General features: G+C 37.9%; 1 protein-coding gene across 16 annotated transcripts in view; it reads right to left on the bottom strand.

Annotated features, from left to right (window-relative positions):
- Window positions 1-19,210, bottom strand: part of DACH1 (dachshund family transcription factor 1) — a 457,475-nt gene that overhangs the window by 43,985 nt on the left and 394,280 nt on the right. For all 16 annotated transcript variants that reach the window (XM_005306824.4, XM_065581128.1, XM_008172916.4 and 13 more), the window contains 2 exons: window positions 12,911-13,062; window positions 4,332-4,479 (listed from right to left, as the gene is read on the bottom strand). In XM_005306824.4, coding sequence (XP_005306881.2) covers window positions 4,332-4,479; window positions 12,911-13,062 — 300 coding nt within the window. The remainder of the gene's footprint in view (window positions 1-4,331; window positions 4,480-12,910; window positions 13,063-19,210) is intronic.

Here is a 19,210-nt window from a genome sequence, read left to right as displayed (position 1 = left end):
TACATTATTAATTCTTAAAAAGCAACAGAGGGTCCTGTGGCACCTTTAAGACTAACAGAAGTATTGGGAGCATAAGCTTTTGTGGGTAAGAACCTCACTTCTTCAGATTCTTCAGCATCTGAAGAAGTGAGGTTCTTACCCACGAAAGCTTATGCTCCCAATAGTTCTGTTAGTCTTAAAGGTGCCACAGGACCCTCTGTTGCTTTTTACAGATTCAGACTAACACGGCTACCCCTCTGATTATTAATTCTTAATTATTATTATTACTATTATCTGTATTACTATTACTATAGTGCCTAGGAGCCCCCATCATGGAACAGGACTCCATTGTGCTAGACAGAACAAAAAGATAGATTGCAAGCTCTTGGGGACAGAGACTAAGTATAAGACAAGAGACCACAGATGGATACAGAGAAATGGGGCCCTCCCCTCATTTTTTTGGCTTTACTGTGTACCACCACTAAGTGCCAAATCCCATACATCATACAGAAATAGAATTTAAGGCCAGAATGGACCACCAGATCCTCTAGTCTGACCTTCTACATATCACAGGCCACTAACACCACCCAGCACCCACATATTAAACCCAACAACTGAAATTAGACAAAACATTGCAGCTCACAGGAGACTAAACTATTATGTGTCACAGGGAGTGAAAAGGAGGGACCAGCATGCACCAGTGCCTGAGGCTCCTGCAATAGCAGGGAAATGCTTAAGTGAGATATACCCAGATAATCGTGGCAAGTGAGCCACACCCACACACTGCAGAAGGCGGCAAAAAACTCCCAAGGTCACTGTCAATCTGACCTGGGGGAAATTCCTTCCTGACCCCACATAAGTTAGACCCAGAGCATGTGAGCCAACCAGCCAATCAAGCACCTGAGAGGGAGAATGATCAATACCTTAGCTGTCCATATCCAATGTCTCATCTTCAACTGTAGCCATCTCTGATGCTTCAAAGGAAGGAGACCAAAAATACCCCCCCAGAATACACTTTGAGGTAAAAATCCCTTCCTGCCCCTTCCAGGTGACTGTTTGAAGCCCTGAAGCATAAGCTTTAGAAACATAAGATATAAACAGGAAGTGAGACCCTACCATCAAAAGCAACCCCATCCTACAAGCGCACTTATAAAACTTTTCCATTCTATCTTAAAACTAGTTATGTTGTTTGCCTCCACAACTCCTTTTGGAGGCTGTTCTAGAACCTCACCCTTCTGATGGTGAGAAACCTTCTTGTAAATTCCAGCCTGAATTTTTTCATGTCCATCTTATACCCATTGGTTCTTGTACCAACACCAACCTTCAGCTTAAGTAGTTTTTCACTCTCCGATGTATTTCTAGAGAGCAATCATATCCCCTCATCCTTAGGCCCTGCTTCTTATACCAGGAAAAATAATGTCATTAGAGTGGTACAAAGTAAAAGAGTATGCAGTGCACAATGCTGACAATACAAGTCATTTTTTTCAGTACCTGGCACAAAATTGGGGACTATCATGTAGTTTTCCTCAGTGTCTAACTTGGAGAAATCACTTGAACCCTCTACTGTGTGTGAGTTTGCCTATCTGTAAAACAGGTATACTCTCTGTCTCGCAGAGGTATCACGAGTCATAGAACTGGCTAGTGTTTATAAAAAAATATTTGAGATCCACTAAAAAAAGTGATCTATATAGTATTAGTCGTGTAATTGTACTGAATTAATATGCTAGTCAATAGTCATAGCGAAGACTCTATGCACACTCATGATTATTATTAATAGTTTTTGCTTTCAATTATTTATTCTCCTCTTTTTAAAAGGGACATTCATGGTGTTATAGTTGCACCCTCTAGTGGAGAGAGGCATGAAATAAGATTACAGTGATAGTAATGGGATTCAGTTTAGTTCAAGGTATAAAACTACTGATTTTGAATCCAAATGTCCTCTGTTCAAGCTGCTGCACGGAGATTTCTTATTTTATCAGCTGCAATTAACAGAGGAGAAGAAAGAGCTGGGGGTATTGGTCCATAATAGGATGACTAGGTTCTGCCAATGTGATACAGCCATGAACAAGGCTAATGCAATCCTAGGATGCATCAGGCGAGGTGTTTCCAGTAGAGACAGGGAAGTATTCTTACCATTATACAAGTCACTGGTGAGACCTCATCTGGAACACTGTGTGCATTTTTGCAGAGAAGGGCTACTAGGATGATCAGAGGAAATGGAGAACATGCCTTATGAGAGGAGACTTAAGGAGCTTGTCTCACTTAGCCTGATCAAATGAAAGCTGAGGCAAGACATGATTGCTCTCTATAAACACATCAGAGGAATAAACACCAGGGAGGGAGAGGAGTTATTTAAGTTAAGGGTCAATGTTGAAACAAGAACAAATGGATATAAACTGGCCATCAATAAGTTTAAACTTGAAATTAGACAAAGGTTTCCCAACCATCGGAAGACCAAAGTTCTGGAACAGCCTTCCAAAGGGAGCACTGAGATAAAAAACCTAACTGACTTCAAGACTGAAGTTGGTAAGTTTATGGAAGGGATGGGAAAATGAGACTGCTACAATGGCATATGGCCCATCCACGACTGCTATTAGCAAATAATACCAATCACTGGAGATGGGGGACGACTCTGAGTTACTACATAAAATTCTTTCCCAGGTATCTGGTGGATAGGTTTTGCCTACATGCTTGGAATCTAACTGATTGCCATATTTGATATCAGCAAGGAAGTTTCCTCCAGGTCAGGTTGGCAGAGACCACGGAGATTTTTTGCCTTCCTCTGCAACCTGGGGAATCAGACACTTGTTGGTTTGAACTATAGTAAAGGGTGGATTCTCTTTAACTTGAAGTCTTTAAATCAAGATTTGAGGACTTCAGTAACTCAGCCAGGGCCTATGACAGGAGGCACTGGATGAGGTACTGTAGCCTGCAATGTGCAGGAGGTCAGAAAAGATTATCATGATGGTCCCTTCTTGCTTTAAAGTCTAGGGTTACGTCTCTATTGCAATAAAACACCAATGTCCATCCATGCCATCTGACTGGGATTCACAGGGCTTGGGATGTGGAGCTAAAAACTGCAGTGTAGACATCCGGGCTCAGGCTAGAGCCCTGGCTCTGGGACCATTAATTTGAATTAACTGGGTGCCCGACCTGGTCCTGAACATAGTTTCTCAAAGCTCAATTTTATATCAAGCAACAAATCTATTCATTATCACTCTCATGCTTTTAATAATTAAATGAATGTTTTTAAACCTTAATTATATGTAGAAACAAAAGGGATTCAAGCAAAGAGCTGAAAACTGGGAGGGTCCTGAGTTCAAAGCCCACTGTGCAAAATCAGGCAAGTCACATAGCTTCCTCTATCAAATGAGGTAAAAAGAAGGGCTTTTCTCAAAACAAGATATTGTATTAGAATTAAACTTTCTTGAATAAATAAATTATAAAGAGGTTATGTCTGCTTATAAAAAAAACTCTGAGCGTTTTGTCATGGAAAGAATCACCCACGCACTGATTTTAGTTCACAGACTCAGAGCCTGAGGCCTTTATTGTAATACGTACCAAACGCGTTTGGGGTGCAGTTCGAAAACTGACACCCTGAGCACTGCTCTCAGGCGGGTTTTTATTTCATTAAACCGCAAGCAAAGTACAAACAATACGTCATGAGTTAAGAAACTGGGGTTGGGGTCGGTCATGAGTTGAGAAACTGGGGTTGGGTCAGCCGCCACTCCTCCCCCCCCCCACCTTCCTCATTATTTTCCGAGAAGTGGGTGTTTATTTGGGTAGAGGGGCGCTTGGCGGTTTTCCTCAGTGGTGGCGCTTGGCACCAGTTTGGGTACATTTCTCGGCAAGGCACATGTTATTTTCCGGGGGGGTTCGGTGAAGGGTTAAGGGGGGTTACCATGGGACGCTTAAAGAAGATCTATGATTGGTTAATTTGTAGGTAGCTGGAATTAGAAAATGTTGCAAATAGCTAGAACAGCAAGGATGATTAACTCTTTGCAAAAGCAATTTCTTAATGTAAGCGGATATTCTATTTTTCGAGCGATTTCATAAACTTGCGGCTATTATGTTGCTAAAGCAGTTTCTTGCTGTAGCTTTTAGCATTGTTCTGTGTTTTCCTCCCCGCCCCCCCCCCCCCCCCCCCCCCCGCCGGTCATTACCCTTGACCGAGTTTGGCAGAGAACCGTGTGGTTCAGTCTTGCTCAGGCTTAAGGCCTGTGTTACTCTGTGTAAAGGCAATCAGCATAACAGATCTCTGTTAGAGGGTTTATTTCGGGGCCCACAGATTCAAAGCTCTGGCTATTAAAAAGAAGGCCCCCTGTTCTATTTCCCCACAGTTTGTAAAATACCTCTGTTCTTCTGTTCCACAGCCAGCTGTTTTTCAAGAGTTTCCCTCAGTTCTCGCTCCCTGAACAACTCCATCTTCAGCTCCGTCTTTTCCAGCTGGACCTGTTTCTCTTGAGCTCTGGCATTGTCTATGGCAACCTTTAATAGGCCCTGTTCAAAGATGAAGTTGAACATTGCAAAGTTTGGAAATGTAAAACAGCGGAAATAATAAATTAACTTCTGTTGTATTTTCTTGATTAGATATAAGAGATTTTAAGTATAAAATAATCCTGCTGCCAGGTCACGGTTATGTGAGCGCACATAACAGCCTAATAAGCCTTCCTAGTATCAGCAGCACATTTTTACTGAAACACAGTCAAACAGGTGGACAAGCTATATGTAAAAACACATAGGGCCAAATTTTCAAAGGCACTCAACACATCCTTTGTATATACTTGATATAAGTTACAGAGCTAGATTTATTCTTCCCGAAGATTAAAATGCAACGGTGTCACCCCGCAACAGTGAGGGGCACCATCCCCAAAGGGAAGGTTGCCTCAAAGTCCCCTTTGGGCTTTCTTCCAGAAAGTGGCTTCTTTAATTTCTGCAATGACCTCCATATGAGCCTACCTGATGGGAGCTCTAGTAGGGATGTAATAAAGCAGCACATCACCAAGATACTCTGCTCATTACTGTTATTATTAATAATAATGATATGTATTTAAATAGCCCCAGAGGTCCCAGCTGAGATCAGGTCCTGACTGTGCTAGGCATTCTACAGACACATACTGAGAGATAGTACCGGTCCCAAAGAGCCAGCTCCCTGGTCAGGCAAAGGACAAACAGCAAGCTTGTTCCACTAGCTTTCCCATTGTCAGAGTCTAACAAGACCTCCTTCAAATCCCTCTTTTAAACCCATTTTAACAGTCCATCCCATTTTCTTCTCAATGCTCCTCATACCCACTCTTACCTAAACTGTTGTCTCATATCTTGTCTAATTCAGGGCCTAATCCCTTATGGTATTATCACACAACTCCCACTGAAGTCTGTAAGAGTTGAGAGAGCTCAGCACTTAATGGGAGGTCCTCCAATTGTAAAGTTCTCATGGCAGGGAACATGATGCACTTTATAGGCATGTATGTTATGTTATTTGTGCACACAAATTTGTTTATGCATAAATTTGTTTATGCAGGCCACATTTTGAAAATCCCTCTCAACCTAAAGATAACGAAATTGCATAACAATATGTTTAAAAGTAATAGTCCTCTTGAAAAGAAGTTAAAAATGGTAAAAAATAATCTACAAGATAATTATGATTCTACTGTTAATTTTGGAAGCTACCAAACAAAACTCTATCGGACTAAATATAAAATTACATAGACATGTTCAAAATTAAATACAGTTCAAAACAAAACAAAACAAACACAAATAAATAAATGGAAATAGTAATAATAGACCCCTTCCAGAGTTTTATTTTTAATTTTTTAACATATATCTGGAATTTTTTCCCAATTTTTTAAAACAAGAAATAATTTTTCCTTCAGACAACCCACACAGTTTTCACATGAAAGATACTTCTGAACCAATGAGAAATTCAAATGAGGCAGTAAACAAGAGGTTTTGTGTTTTTTTAAATCAATGTTCTCCTCTTACTTCAGCAAACAGTTGAAATCTAGAATATTCTCAACTCCTCCCATTTATCTCCGCCCAGAACATGCAAATCACCCAAATCACTCATAACCCCAAATCAGGTGAAATTATACAAAAAGTTTCCCCTTGATGCAAAATAGACAAAGAATTTCTAAGGTGCAGACAACCCTCTCCCTCACTGTGACAATTCATCTTGTTTAACAATAAAATCTAGCAGCTAAGGCAACTGCCATCTTTACTCAATTCAGCAACATTCATGTACATGTTTCTTCTTCATCAGGAACAAACAATTAGTATCAAATGAAAGAGATCATTACATCAAGTGCCCTTTTAGATCACCCCAATTAAAACTTTAGTTTAGCTGTATTTTAATTCTAAGAAACCAAATTCTAATTTTCTGCTCTGATTGCTCTTGTTGACTTATCTTTGAAAGATGTACTGTCAGTGCAAAGCCTAGAGATTATTTAGCAAGATGCCAATGTTGGCACCACTTAATGTGTTGATTGGTTGTATTATCAGTAGCAGTTTAAAATAAATTACTATTACACTATCATTGTCCTTGGCTAACAAAACACAATATTTTGGTGTTCTTTAAATATGAAACAATCATTATGAATAAACATGTAGAATAATGCTAAATTGTAACGCTGATGTGTGTAATTTTATATTAAGAACCTATGCAAAATACGAAGCTGCTAAGAGCATATTACATTTCCACTGAATTTCTGCATCACACCTCTCCTAAACCCTTTTTGTTTTTTTTTACACTTGCTGCTAATGTATCTAATGGCAATACATTACTTATTGCTGCTGATTATGTCTGAAAAATATTAGCTTTTTTTGAGCCAAGACCCACTAGGGACTACTTATAAGCTATACAAAATTAAGTTCCATTTTTAGAAGTTAAATCAGTGCACATCAGTAGGCGTCCAATGTGAACAAAAATCTGCACTGGAGCCAAACTGATGCATATGCAAAAGTGCTGTTGCTGCCAATGACAGTTTTAATGCAAAAATACTGGAAACATTCAATATCTGCCTTTATTCAATGCAACCGGGGGCTGGGAAAGGCAACTAATCAGTACAATATCTAAAAATCATCAAAACACCTTGGAGCCAACAACTGTAATAGTAATTTCAGAGTTGTGTGAAATCCTGCAAATTTTCCCCGTGGTTCATTTGCAAAAGACTACACAAAATAAAATATGTCCACCTTGGATTTGCTATGGGTAATCCTCTAGTCTGACAATATATCAATTTGATGCCAATTATAATGTGAAATACAGTGCAACACAAGACATGAATTAAAAGAAAATATTTTTCGTTAAGGAAGGCCAATTATTATGGAGATTGGATAATGATAATTGTAGCGAACAAGCTGAGGTTCCATATTTGTTTTTAATACAGTATGAATGTAGTGAGGATAAACTGGAGCAAGACTTCTAACAGAGTATAATTCTTCCCCTTTAGGCCACTGTTAATATATTTTCTAACTTCAATGTAAAAATACTAAGTGTTCACAAAGAATTGCTTTTTCTCCCTGGTGCTTTATAAGCCACCACTATTTGGTTTAATTTTTTAAAAATATTTTCCAGTGATAAATTCTTCAAGAAAAATGCTCCAGCAAAAAATATTAGTTTAGGTTTCTTTCCTTTTCTAACTAATATGATAGTATTGGACAACTGAGTACATGATCTTGCAAGGACAGGCTACAGTTCCCATCATATATATTGATCATAGTCTTAACCCATAAGGCCAAAATCACCCATTATTGTTTTTCAGAAAGCACTAATATTGTGTTATCAATTCTGAAGCTGGCATAAACAAAAATTATATTACTTTTAGTACTTATATTACCTTTTAGTAGAAACTGAAAGGCATGCAGAAGCTCTTCGTATCTATTCTCAGATCTGCTATGTTTTTTATGTAACATATCTTTCTTAGGATTAAATATGAAACAATTACACAAGAACACAATTAAGACAACCCACTAAATGATGGAAAATATAGTTGGAGCGTATACTCCATTCTTAACTTGTGGCATTGAGAATAGAGATGTGTGAGCACCTGAGGCTTTATACTGACACACGTGATTGCAGCAGAGGCTGGGTGAAGACAGTGAACAATTTATTGAAAGAACTTTGCTTCTTTTTTCAGTCTGCAAATTATCCACGAACAGACCTTGATTTTTACATGTTTGTGCATTATTAAATATTATCCGATGAATGATTTACAAAATATATGTTTGCCTTTGGATTGCTTGCTAACTATTCAACATGACTAATGCTTTGGGTATTGACTATTTGTAATTCACTATTTGCTCTTTTGATTCGTAACCTAAATCACATGACATTGTTTCTGTGCTCTTTCAATAGATGATACCCAAAAGAGCTTTCTTTGAATAACTCCAGGATGAATACATTGGCAAATGCATATTCGCACAAGTATATGTGACTTTCCCTTTCCATTAATATTCTTGGGAAGAAAATTTCACTCTTTTGAATTTTGCACAAAGCAAATAAAAAGGGCTGCAAAAACTGCTGAAGCAAAGCTGTGGCTTTTGTTTGATGTAATGCTTGCAAATATTTTTCTGCAGTATTCACTCATATTTATTTGCAGTGCAGAAAACTTCCAGGTTTATAGTTAGTCTTTTATTTTGTTTTCATAACTGAGTTTAATCTTCTCGTATATTTCTATTTTAATTGTATCAAGAGAATATTTAAAAGCCATTTTGTTCTTCTTTAAAATGGATTCTTAACAAGAGTGCTACTGTATGCTACGGTTACAATCGAAAGTACTAAATATGGGGTGCAGAATCAGACCCTAAAGCTCAAAATAATATTACTATTACTGAAGATTATTACAATATTGTAATACAGCATTGCTGTGCGGCCACATCACTTAATTTAACTTTCAAAACATACTTTCACAACCAAAAGTACTAGAAACTATCTGTTTGAATGTGAACTGATGAAGAGCTGTCTTCCTATTTCTATACACCAAGACAAAAACATTAGCTATGACAGAGGAGTGAACTTCCCCATTCATTACAATGCGATGGTTAATCTGCACCCAATTAGAAATTTAAACATCAGCATTAATTTTACTGAGTATAATATCAGCAGAAGCATCACGATCCTATGCTTTAGCTGGTGTGTTTGATTCATTTGAAAAGATGTACATCAGAGGAGTGAGGTTACACATTTAAAGATCAAAATAATGTAATGTTTGTTCTATGTAATACTTTTGGATAAATCCTCACCCCTTCGACTGGCCCCTTTGCATGGCTTCTGAAGGAAAGCTGCCCACAGTAGGCATCTGAGGATTCCCTGGTGTAGGAGATATGGTGGAGGGGTAGGGGTATGTCTGTGATCCCTGCATGTGTAACAATAAAAGATTCATTGAGGGCTAGGATAGAATCGTGGTGCCTCTGAATTATGATTCCAGGATTAAGGGAGTACAGAAGTGAGTTAAATCATATTATCCCACCCCCTTCCTCGATCCTGCAACAAATGTTGCTTAGCTGCACCCAATGATTTTTCCCATGTATTCATTTATTGTTGATGGTCCTTAACATTGGAATTGCAGAGGGAGGACAAGAGGAAAGATCATTGAGGGATCCCTCTACGAATAGAAACATGGAAAACAAAATGAAAAAGTATCAGGGGGTAGCTGTGTTAGTCTGCATCCACAAAAACAACGAGGAGTCCAGTGGCATCTTAAGGACTAACAGATTTATTTGGGCATAAGCTTTCGTGGGTAAAAAAACAAACTTATGTCCAAATAAATCTGTTAGTCTTTAAGGTGCCACCGGACCCCTTGTTAAAATGAAAAAGTAAGATCTCTGAGCTATAGGGTGAAGACATATGCATGAGTTTGTGATGGCTGCATTACTCACAAGTGGGGAAACAATAAGAAAATTATGTAGAAGGGATTATGTTTTCCTATGTCTTTGTACAGTGCTTAGAACAATAGAGCATGTTATTGTTTATTTTATTATTGTTATAGCTATTTATTGTTTGCATTACAGCAGTAACTCTTCAGAACCCTTTTGTTCTAGGTGCTGCACAAACATGCAAGTAATTTATAAGAAGACAACACTAAGAAAAATGTAACGTTTTTGTTAATTACTCCACAATGCTGCAAATAATTAAACATTTTATTTGTTTCTGTAAGTATTTTGCTGGAACTAAAAACAAAAAAACAAGATTAAAAATAAAGCTGCAGATTTAGAGAAACAGGAAAAAACAAGTCGGCAAACTTCAGTGGCTGCTCTGATGAGTAGGCCTGCCTTGCATTAATTTAAAATTATGGGCCAGTAGAGCTGCACTAATTTACATCAGCTCAGGGTCTGGCCTGTTTCTTTAAGTGTAATAGAGAAGACCTGGGTTCAGTTCCCTAGTCTCTAAACCCTTGTCTACAATACAATAATCACTGGGAAATTATTTTTAAATATGTTTTCAGCTAGCATATTTTCCACCACAGTGTAGCCAGGGATTAATCCTGAAGAAAATGAGAGGGTGCCTCTGCCAGTGGGGTGAGTGAGAGAACTGATCAAATCCAAAAGAAGTCATGTCCAGCCTTCTTAGGATAATAGGCTGCTTGACATTATGTGGGGATTGGAGGTAAAAAGTAGGGTCCCAGAATCGAAAAAGACATGAACAAAAGTTTGGATTCTTTGCATTGTGGGGTTTTTGTACCAGTCTACCATGGGTAACAACAACAACAACAAGTGAAATAATCTGAATTCTGCATTTAAAAAACAAACACATCTGAATGTAGTCTCAGAAAATTAATCCCTGGTCATATATCATACAGTAGTACAACACTCTCATATTCAATCACAAGATTAGTTAACCTGTTGATACTAAATGTTTTACTCAGTAGTTTGCTGTCTAAAGACATCAAGCACACACATTTATTAAAAAAAGTTACTAAAAACTTTACTATACATCAGTGCTCAACTCGAATATTTATCCTCTGTATTTATTTGCTGCCTATTTTTGTGTCTTAGTGTGAAACAAAAGAAGTGCATTCTTTTCATTCTTTGCAACTTTGTTAGAGATATTTACCTTGTATTATAGAAATATATTTTTTTCTGTTTTATAAAGCGTAGGAGGCTCCAAAGTCAAAAATACCATGTTTCACATAACTGCAGACTCAAATCATTCATGTGCAAATAATAACACTTAGCTCTTATATAACAACACTTTTTATTCATAGATCTCAAGGCTCTTCTCAAAGGAGGAGGGTAAATATCATCATTCCCACATTACAGATTGGGAAACTGAGGCACAATAGAGGTCATACGACAGCTCAGGGATAGACCCAGAAGCAGAATCCAGATTTCCTGACTTCTAGACCTGGACCCAGTCTTCTGGACTATGCTGCTTCTTAAATGCATTTTAACCAACATCCTCTCCTCAGTACAACATCTGTGGATTACAGGGAAAGAAATCATCCTCCCCCACACACCGTGGACTGGCAATGGAGTTGCTCCATAGACACTATTCCAGTGTAAAGATAGAAGTAGTTTCTGCTATGCATATGCAGGGGAAAGGACTGGAGGAGACACATAGCAGTGTATACTCTGGCAGAGATACTGCCTGGTTTTTGCCCTTATGTATTTCTACTGACCAACTGTGTGTTGATGCACAATGACGGGGCTGGCCATAAACTGGATTTCCTGCCTCTTGGGCCTTCCCATGAATGTGGGCAGGATTAGCCCCTTTTTGTCAAAGACCCCTGCTTCCACTTTTTCATGTCTAGCCATGTCTGTGTGTATATTTATACAGCTATATACCTGCATTACAGATGCAAGGTTTAGCTGCAGATCTCAATTCCCTTGGGGTGTTCAGATATAGAGTTTTAGTCTGATCACCTGCCACTCCCCTAGGTGTTTACTAGTATAGTAGAAACTTATTACTGAGATGACATAATAAATTAATAGATTTCCTACATTTCAAAAGGGAAGCCAAAGCCTGAAGTCCCATTAACTTCAGTGAGACTAGTTACAGAAGTAGCATTGCTATAGACTTTGGTGATTAAAATACAGTTAATTTCCTCTGTATTTGCAGTGGATGGTGCATTAGTACAAGAAACGTGATGAAAGATTATATGTGGAGGTTTGGGGCTATGCATACAAAGTACAGCTCGAATGAGCATGCTAAGGCTGTACTTTCCTGCACTGCCATTTTGCTGCCCCATGTGATGCATATCCATGTGGCTGCAAAAATTCCATCTGTTGACCACATGATCACTGCATGTGTGGGCAAAAACAAAACAAAAATCTTCTCTCATCTCAAACACTCCTTGGCTCCATGCTATATGCTAGTGTAAATCTTGAATAATGTTAGAATCAGACTATACTGTACACACAATAGGCATCCTGACTACTGCATAGGAAATCTGCAAAAAATTTGGTAATGCCCTTTGAAGTCTATTCTTTGAAGATAATACATTAATGGAAATGAGCTTATTTGTAAAAAAAAAAAAAAAAAAAAAAAAAAAGATTTTTGTGAATACCTTTTATATTAGGCATATTTTAAATAGCTTAACATGTCATTTCTATCTTGACACTCCAGCAGTTTAAAGTAAATGTTTATTAAAGAAGTTTTTGTCTATTTAGTAAAAGAGATAAACTTAAACAGTAAAATACATCTCATTAGCCTGTAAAAAACCCGGCATTTAAGATGAATAACTTTAAAAATACCAATGTCACTTTCATCTAAGTCTCTGCTGTGGTTTCATATACAATCTGTATTTTCATGTACTGTATCTGACAGTTTCTAAGATCATTTGACTGTTGTGGTTCCTTTAAAACCTAAATTAATACAAAGTTTCAGTAAATTAGTTGATTCAAATAATCTTAAGAACTGATTACGCTAAAATGGCTGTATTAATTTAGACAAATCTGTCTCCATCCCCATAATCTGATCTATAGACAGGCCTACCTGGATGTTAGTCAGGAGGGTCTCTATGGAAGACAATCCATCAGGGAATAGAAAAGGAGATGGAAAACCTGGAGGTAGTGGTTGCCCATGCCCAGTTAGAGAAAGTTTGTCAAGGCTGTCTCTTGCGGTTGGTGTGGAGAGCGGGGTCTCATCTGTATGTGATTGAAACAAAAATATAGAACAAGTTACGCTTGTCTGTTTTTATTAGACCTCAGTAATGGCTTCCCTAGTGGTTTCCAGAACATTTATTGCAAATTGGTTCCTGCTATCAGGAGAAAATGCTTTCTGCTGAATTTTCTTTAATGAAAAAGCTGTGGAGATACAACAAGATAACATTAATGAGTAACTTTATAAGCCTTTTAAATGCAGTCTCTAATGAGACTGAGTTTACAGTGCCATAGAATCTTTTTAAAACAAATATTATCTCACATATACTTATGATAATATATTCAGTCTGACTTTATAGGGACCTTCCAAATTATCTCATTTAAGTTTGTGTTCTATTTGGATTGACAATGGAATATTTTCAAGCATGACATATATTGTGTATACGAGTAGCGTTTGAATACAGGCAGCCTACCTATACAGTTAACTCTTCTTACTCGTGACAGATTCATATGTGACTTTAAAGACCCTGCAAAACAGGGCAAAACTACAATCCTTCATGCATTTTTAAAAAGGAAAGTACACGTGATTCCTGCAATTCAAACTTACTCTAAACAATAACTGAAATTAACAGTATGGTTACAATCATTTTTTTAAACATGGACATCTTTTAACAATTAGTGCTGGACTCCTCAATAGAATCTTTGTAATAATAAGAACTGATTATTTGTGACATCACAATGGGAAAAAGGGCCACAGCTAGAATACTTTTACGGTTAACATTTTTCTGATAATCTGTGAGTCGATAAAACAGGAACAGATGCAAAACAATATTTAACAGGCACTTTAATAGTCAAATATTCTTTCACAATTTGAAATTTTAATCTTCTACTGTTGATACGTTATAGATATTGGGCCCATTTTATTACACCAAGCATTTATCTTGCCCCTCTAGGAGAAAAAAATCTGTCCTTATAAATTATACTTACTAAGGGCTTGATTATACCCTATTGAAAATCCTCATACAAATTAACCTAAACATATTGATGAATTTCTATACCAGTGGTGAGCAACCTGTGGCCCACTTCCCACAGCTCCCATTGGCTGGGAACGGTGAACTCCGGCCACTGGGAGCAGCGGGCGGCCATGCCTGCGTAAACATTGTCTTGCAGCCTGCCAGTGGATTACCCTAATAGGCCACGTGTGGCCTATGGGCCGCAGGTTGCCCATCACTGCTCTATACTATATAAAGGCAAAGGAACTTACTCCTGATACTGACCTTTTGCAGATCTTTGCATAATAATCTGACTGTGGAAGGGTTTGTCAGATCTGCCCTTCTTCATATAAAGATAAATATACGTGCATTTTTCCTTGTGTTGTACTTAATTTTAGTTTCAAGACAGCAGAGTCATTTTTTCACCACTAAACATATACTAGCATATGCATTGGAAATTGCATTGCATAAAGTTCTGGTACTCATTATGTCTATAATGATTTGGTGAAGAAGTGGGGACTTTATTTTCTTATGTACACATAACGAAGAACTAAATGGTAATATTACAATAGAAAGGCTGTACTGGCCTTGGGGCAAACCAACAAAGAAAGTAAAAATTTGTTCCTTGGTTTCCCCCTTGCTCCAGAAGAAAATAATCCGTTATCAGGTGCAGATTTCTTTCTACCTCCATACCAGTTCAAGTGTGCCTGCCAGTACTTTGAGGGGGTAGACACAAGGTTTTACCCATTGCATGCCACCGCATACTCTCTCCTGCCTACCCACACAGAGTAGGGATTAGTGGTCATATGGAGATTGCTCTCCCTGCTGTGCATGACTCGTAATGGAAGCAACCTACACATGGGAGAAAGAGGGAGCCTTATGCCTTCACTCCCTGTGCAAATGCAGGGAGCAAATGATATCTTCCCTTTATGGCATCATCCTACAGCCTGCACAATGTGATTGTGTAGGACATACTGGTGATGGCCAAAAGGAAAGCTTTCAACAGTTGAGAGTCACACAAGATTTTGCAACTGATCAATATTTCTACGTGTTTTCCAACCACGTCACAGACAGGTATGAAAAGCTAGTTGCAGATTTTTGAATCGTTAACCATACAACTCCTATAGAACTAAAGTAGGCTCTGTAGCAGGTGCTCTGTGGATGTATGCTTCCCCTCTCCTCCCTTCTTTCTTCTCCCTCCACCATCCCATGCTACTTGGTGGGAATTGCGTTGAGGGCTTGGCCCTAAATCTGGAAAATTTCTATTGCCCACCACCTTTACTATATTCTAAAAATAGTCACCCACTTCATTAGAAAAAGTAAACTAGATATTGAAACTGAATACAATGCTGTAAGAATTTATGGAGCAGTGACCACACACAGGTCAGTTTTTCTCCACAGATTCTTTCCGGTTATGAACAATTATTACAGCATATTTGTTCCAAATTCCTGTCTGAATACATAATTTAATTTGATAATGTAAAAAAAAAATCAAAAAGTGTCTATACAATATATTGATAAAGGCTAATCAAAGTCTCATACAAGCACAAGTTTTCAGACCAACTTATTTCTTATTTGTATTGCTGAAGAAATTCTTTTTCAGTTGCAAACTTGGACGTTGCCCAATCAATATTACAGTGCAAAAATAATTTACAAAACTCTCAGCATTTGTTTAATCCTAATTTAAAATGTGTATTATTTATATATAATTTTCTTATTTTTTAATCAGTTCATTCTGTTTTAAGGGTAAAATGTGGCTCATATGAGCAGTCCCGCCCGAGGTCACTGGGACTACCTGCATTACATGCCAAGCAAGGTCTGGCCCTAACTATTCCTGCTCCTCCCCAAAACTGTGCAGCACAATAAATAAAATAACTTTTTTTAAAAAAAAGGATACAATGTAGTATGTTTCTACCCATGTCAGGAAGGTGGGCCAGGAACCTTTTATACTAACTAAAACTGTATGGACTCTAATTAATAGTTTTGATTCTAGAAATGTACAAACATATTAAAACAATATGCACAAATGATCCACTGAAAGTCTTAGGCCCTTTTCCTGTTGAAATATATGGTGTTCCGTACAAATGCAAACTACTCTGCCCCTACACAGGCTTCACTGGAGGCTCGATATCCGGGGCCATAGATTGTAACTTCCCTGTAACGTCATTACATTGCTAACCAAAACACAATGGATAATAGTTTTTATATATTTTAAAGCTCTCTGTAATTTGTATGGTCACAGCAAGATGAGTTTGCAATAGGGTGACCAGATGTCCCAATTTTATAGGGACAGTCCCGATTTTGGGGTCTTTTTCTTATATAGGCGCCTATTACCCCCCCACCCCCGTCCCGATTTTTCACATTTGCTGTCTGGTCCTACTTTGCAAAGGTTTTCTTAGAATTGTTAGGCAGTTTCCCAATATTCAAAATACTCAAAAAGATTTACAACTACATGAAATGTATTAGTTCTCAGTAATGTCCAAGCACCAACTTTCTAATAAATAACAATATCAGTTTTACATTGAAAGGTAGGACTAGAGAGCTGAACTCACTATGAACTTATTTTAATGAAACTTTAACTGAGAGGGAAAAAACAGACTAATGTGACTTTGTTTTCTTGATGTCCCATGTGAAATAAATTTTCAGTGTGAGTATGTTTGAAATAGAGCAAATGTACATACTATACACAGGAAGCATGGATATTTGTGGATGTGAGATAAGCAATGATTGAGAGAATCTTGAAAAAAATGTGTTTTTAAGCAAAACCACACTGTAAACATTAGCCAATTAAAACATAACTGCATCTCTTAGTAGCAAAATAATATGACCCCTGCTATTAAAGTATTTAAAAAATCTTTTAGTCCTGCAGGCCCCCTCATCACGATGCAATGATATAACCTTGTTTCTCAAAAATCATTAACCCACCATTTTAAAGCAAACCTATACTCTTCTGCTGACAGCTTTATGATGTAAAATGAGGAACCAATCCTGCAAAGGACTATAAGTGCCCTCAATCCACCATCTCGGACACGTCTCCAACACAAGAATGCCTTTACAAGAGCCACACATCTGCTTTCCTGGCCTGCACCCACCAGAGAAGTTCAGGGGCAGAAGGAAAAGTGGAGCAATCTGTAACCCTCCAAGATTCTGTGTTGCTTCAGTGCCTCTTTAGGGTCCATGGCCACAGCAGGGCAAGTTAGAGCAGCCCTCAGGCTTGTGCTAAGAACTGAACCAGTATAAATCAACACATGACTAGAGATAGCACAAGCTGCTTCTGCCTGTGGGCCTGTACAAGGAATCTGGCCACTGGTATATAAGTTACACAACTGTAGGCTCATTTCATTCACCCACTTACTATGTGTAACTAACATCACCTGTTTTTAAAATATCTGTACACACACACTGTTAAGAGACATTTTCTTGTTTAATCACTTTTTCTATGTTTTGAAAATTCACGTGGTTTTGTTCAAATCAGTTTTTAATCTGACAACAGCCGGTTTTGGCCAGATATAACAATCAGCATTTTGTACTGCATTTGGTTTACTGCCATTCTGCTTTATTTTCTCTCACCAATTAGCATAGAAACATTTATCCAGGAAGCTGTGATATTTATTCAAATAATAACAGATGAATAGTGGCAGCTACTCTCTTGTTTGTATCCTTAAATGCAAGCATGGCAACTTCAGCATTGTCACCAAATTAGACAACATTGAAATGGTCAGACTTTGAGAGTGAGAGATATAATCAGGTACATAAAATACCATACTGGGCATTGCATTTCCATAATCACTTACTTTTAATACTTTTCTGTTTCACAATGCAATGTTTAAAACTTAACCGTTCTTAGGATTGCCATATACGACTCAGCTTAATTGCTGAAGCAGGGCTCATTCTTTCAAAATATAAATCTGCTTTTTATGTTTTTGCATAATAATGTATCCTGTTTTATTTAGTATGGTTTTATTTAATATGGTTTTCCGTGTACATGTTAAGAGTTTAGGAACCTGTTTCACTACAGATGGATACAAGCTGCAAACTTTGGTTCTGGATCCACATCTGAACTTTCCGAACATTAGACATACTCAGATCTAGAGATTTAATTTCAGCCCTTCTCTTCCAATTGTGGACAATCTGTTTTAACTAATTAGGTTGTATGTTCTGATCCAACTGATCCACCAAAATGTTGTCTACCCAAAAACAAAAACATTCCTGACCATGACACTTTCCTCGGAAGGCAATCTCTGATTGTCTGGTCTCCAAAACCTTGGCTTTAGTATAATCATAGACAGTTAGCATCAGCACTTCACTCAGGTGACCATGGGAACAGGGGAAAGCAATATAGGAGAATAAGAATGGTGGTGTTACCTCTGGCTGAACATTGGGCCTTCTGTCAGTTTTGATCTACTGATCTGCCCCTGTATCCAAACATCATAAATAAATTTACATTCTGGTCTCACTGTCTCAGCTAGGCACAACTGACCAGAAGTGCCAAATATTCTGAAATGAACAGGAGGCTGCATGAAAACTCACAAATGTGACATCTCCTAGAAAAATGGGAAGACGAGCAATTATACAACTGATGCATTGACTCAATGCTTTTTGTTACTGTAACTTTTCTAAAAGGTTGGCCTACTTTTACTATCAGCTGCTTCTTTATGAATGTGCAAGTTACATCCTGAGGGGAACATGCTGCCCACAAAAATCTATTTCTTGGCCTGCCATGCTTGCTTGAGGACTTACTGAATTGGAACTCACCAGTGATGGAATGCAAATACAAATAGAAAAGAAGACATTGAAAGAACCACAGAAGCCATGAATATATTTTCTAGATGGGCATATTGCATATTGTGACTTGATCTCCTCAGCTTTATATCTTGTGCTGTCCTCTGCACTTGTACAAAGTAGGTACTAGGTGCTCTACCAAATCAGAATTCTTCACTAATTTACACCAAGGACAGCATTTTGCATATACTTTGCACATGTATAAATAACTACAAACGGAGAAAAGAAATTGAAAATTTAGCCCTATCTGTCCATTCTAGAGACAGTATTATAGGCAGGCTTGTGGCACTGCCTACTAAGGTTGCCCAACACTTCCCATTTTAAGACCCTGTTTTCAGTTGCTTAGAACCTTGCCATACTTTAACAGTACGGGCTACAATTTTCTATTGCAGATATGTACCATGGTATGACTGTTTGGG

Source organism: Chrysemys picta, chromosome 1 (assembly GCF_011386835.1).
Source record: "Chrysemys picta bellii isolate R12L10 chromosome 1, ASM1138683v2, whole genome shotgun sequence".
NCBI lineage: Eukaryota > Metazoa > Chordata > Testudines > Emydidae > Chrysemys > Chrysemys picta.
Note: the sequence above shows the minus strand (reverse complement) of the source record. Positions and strands in the feature narration are given on the sequence as shown.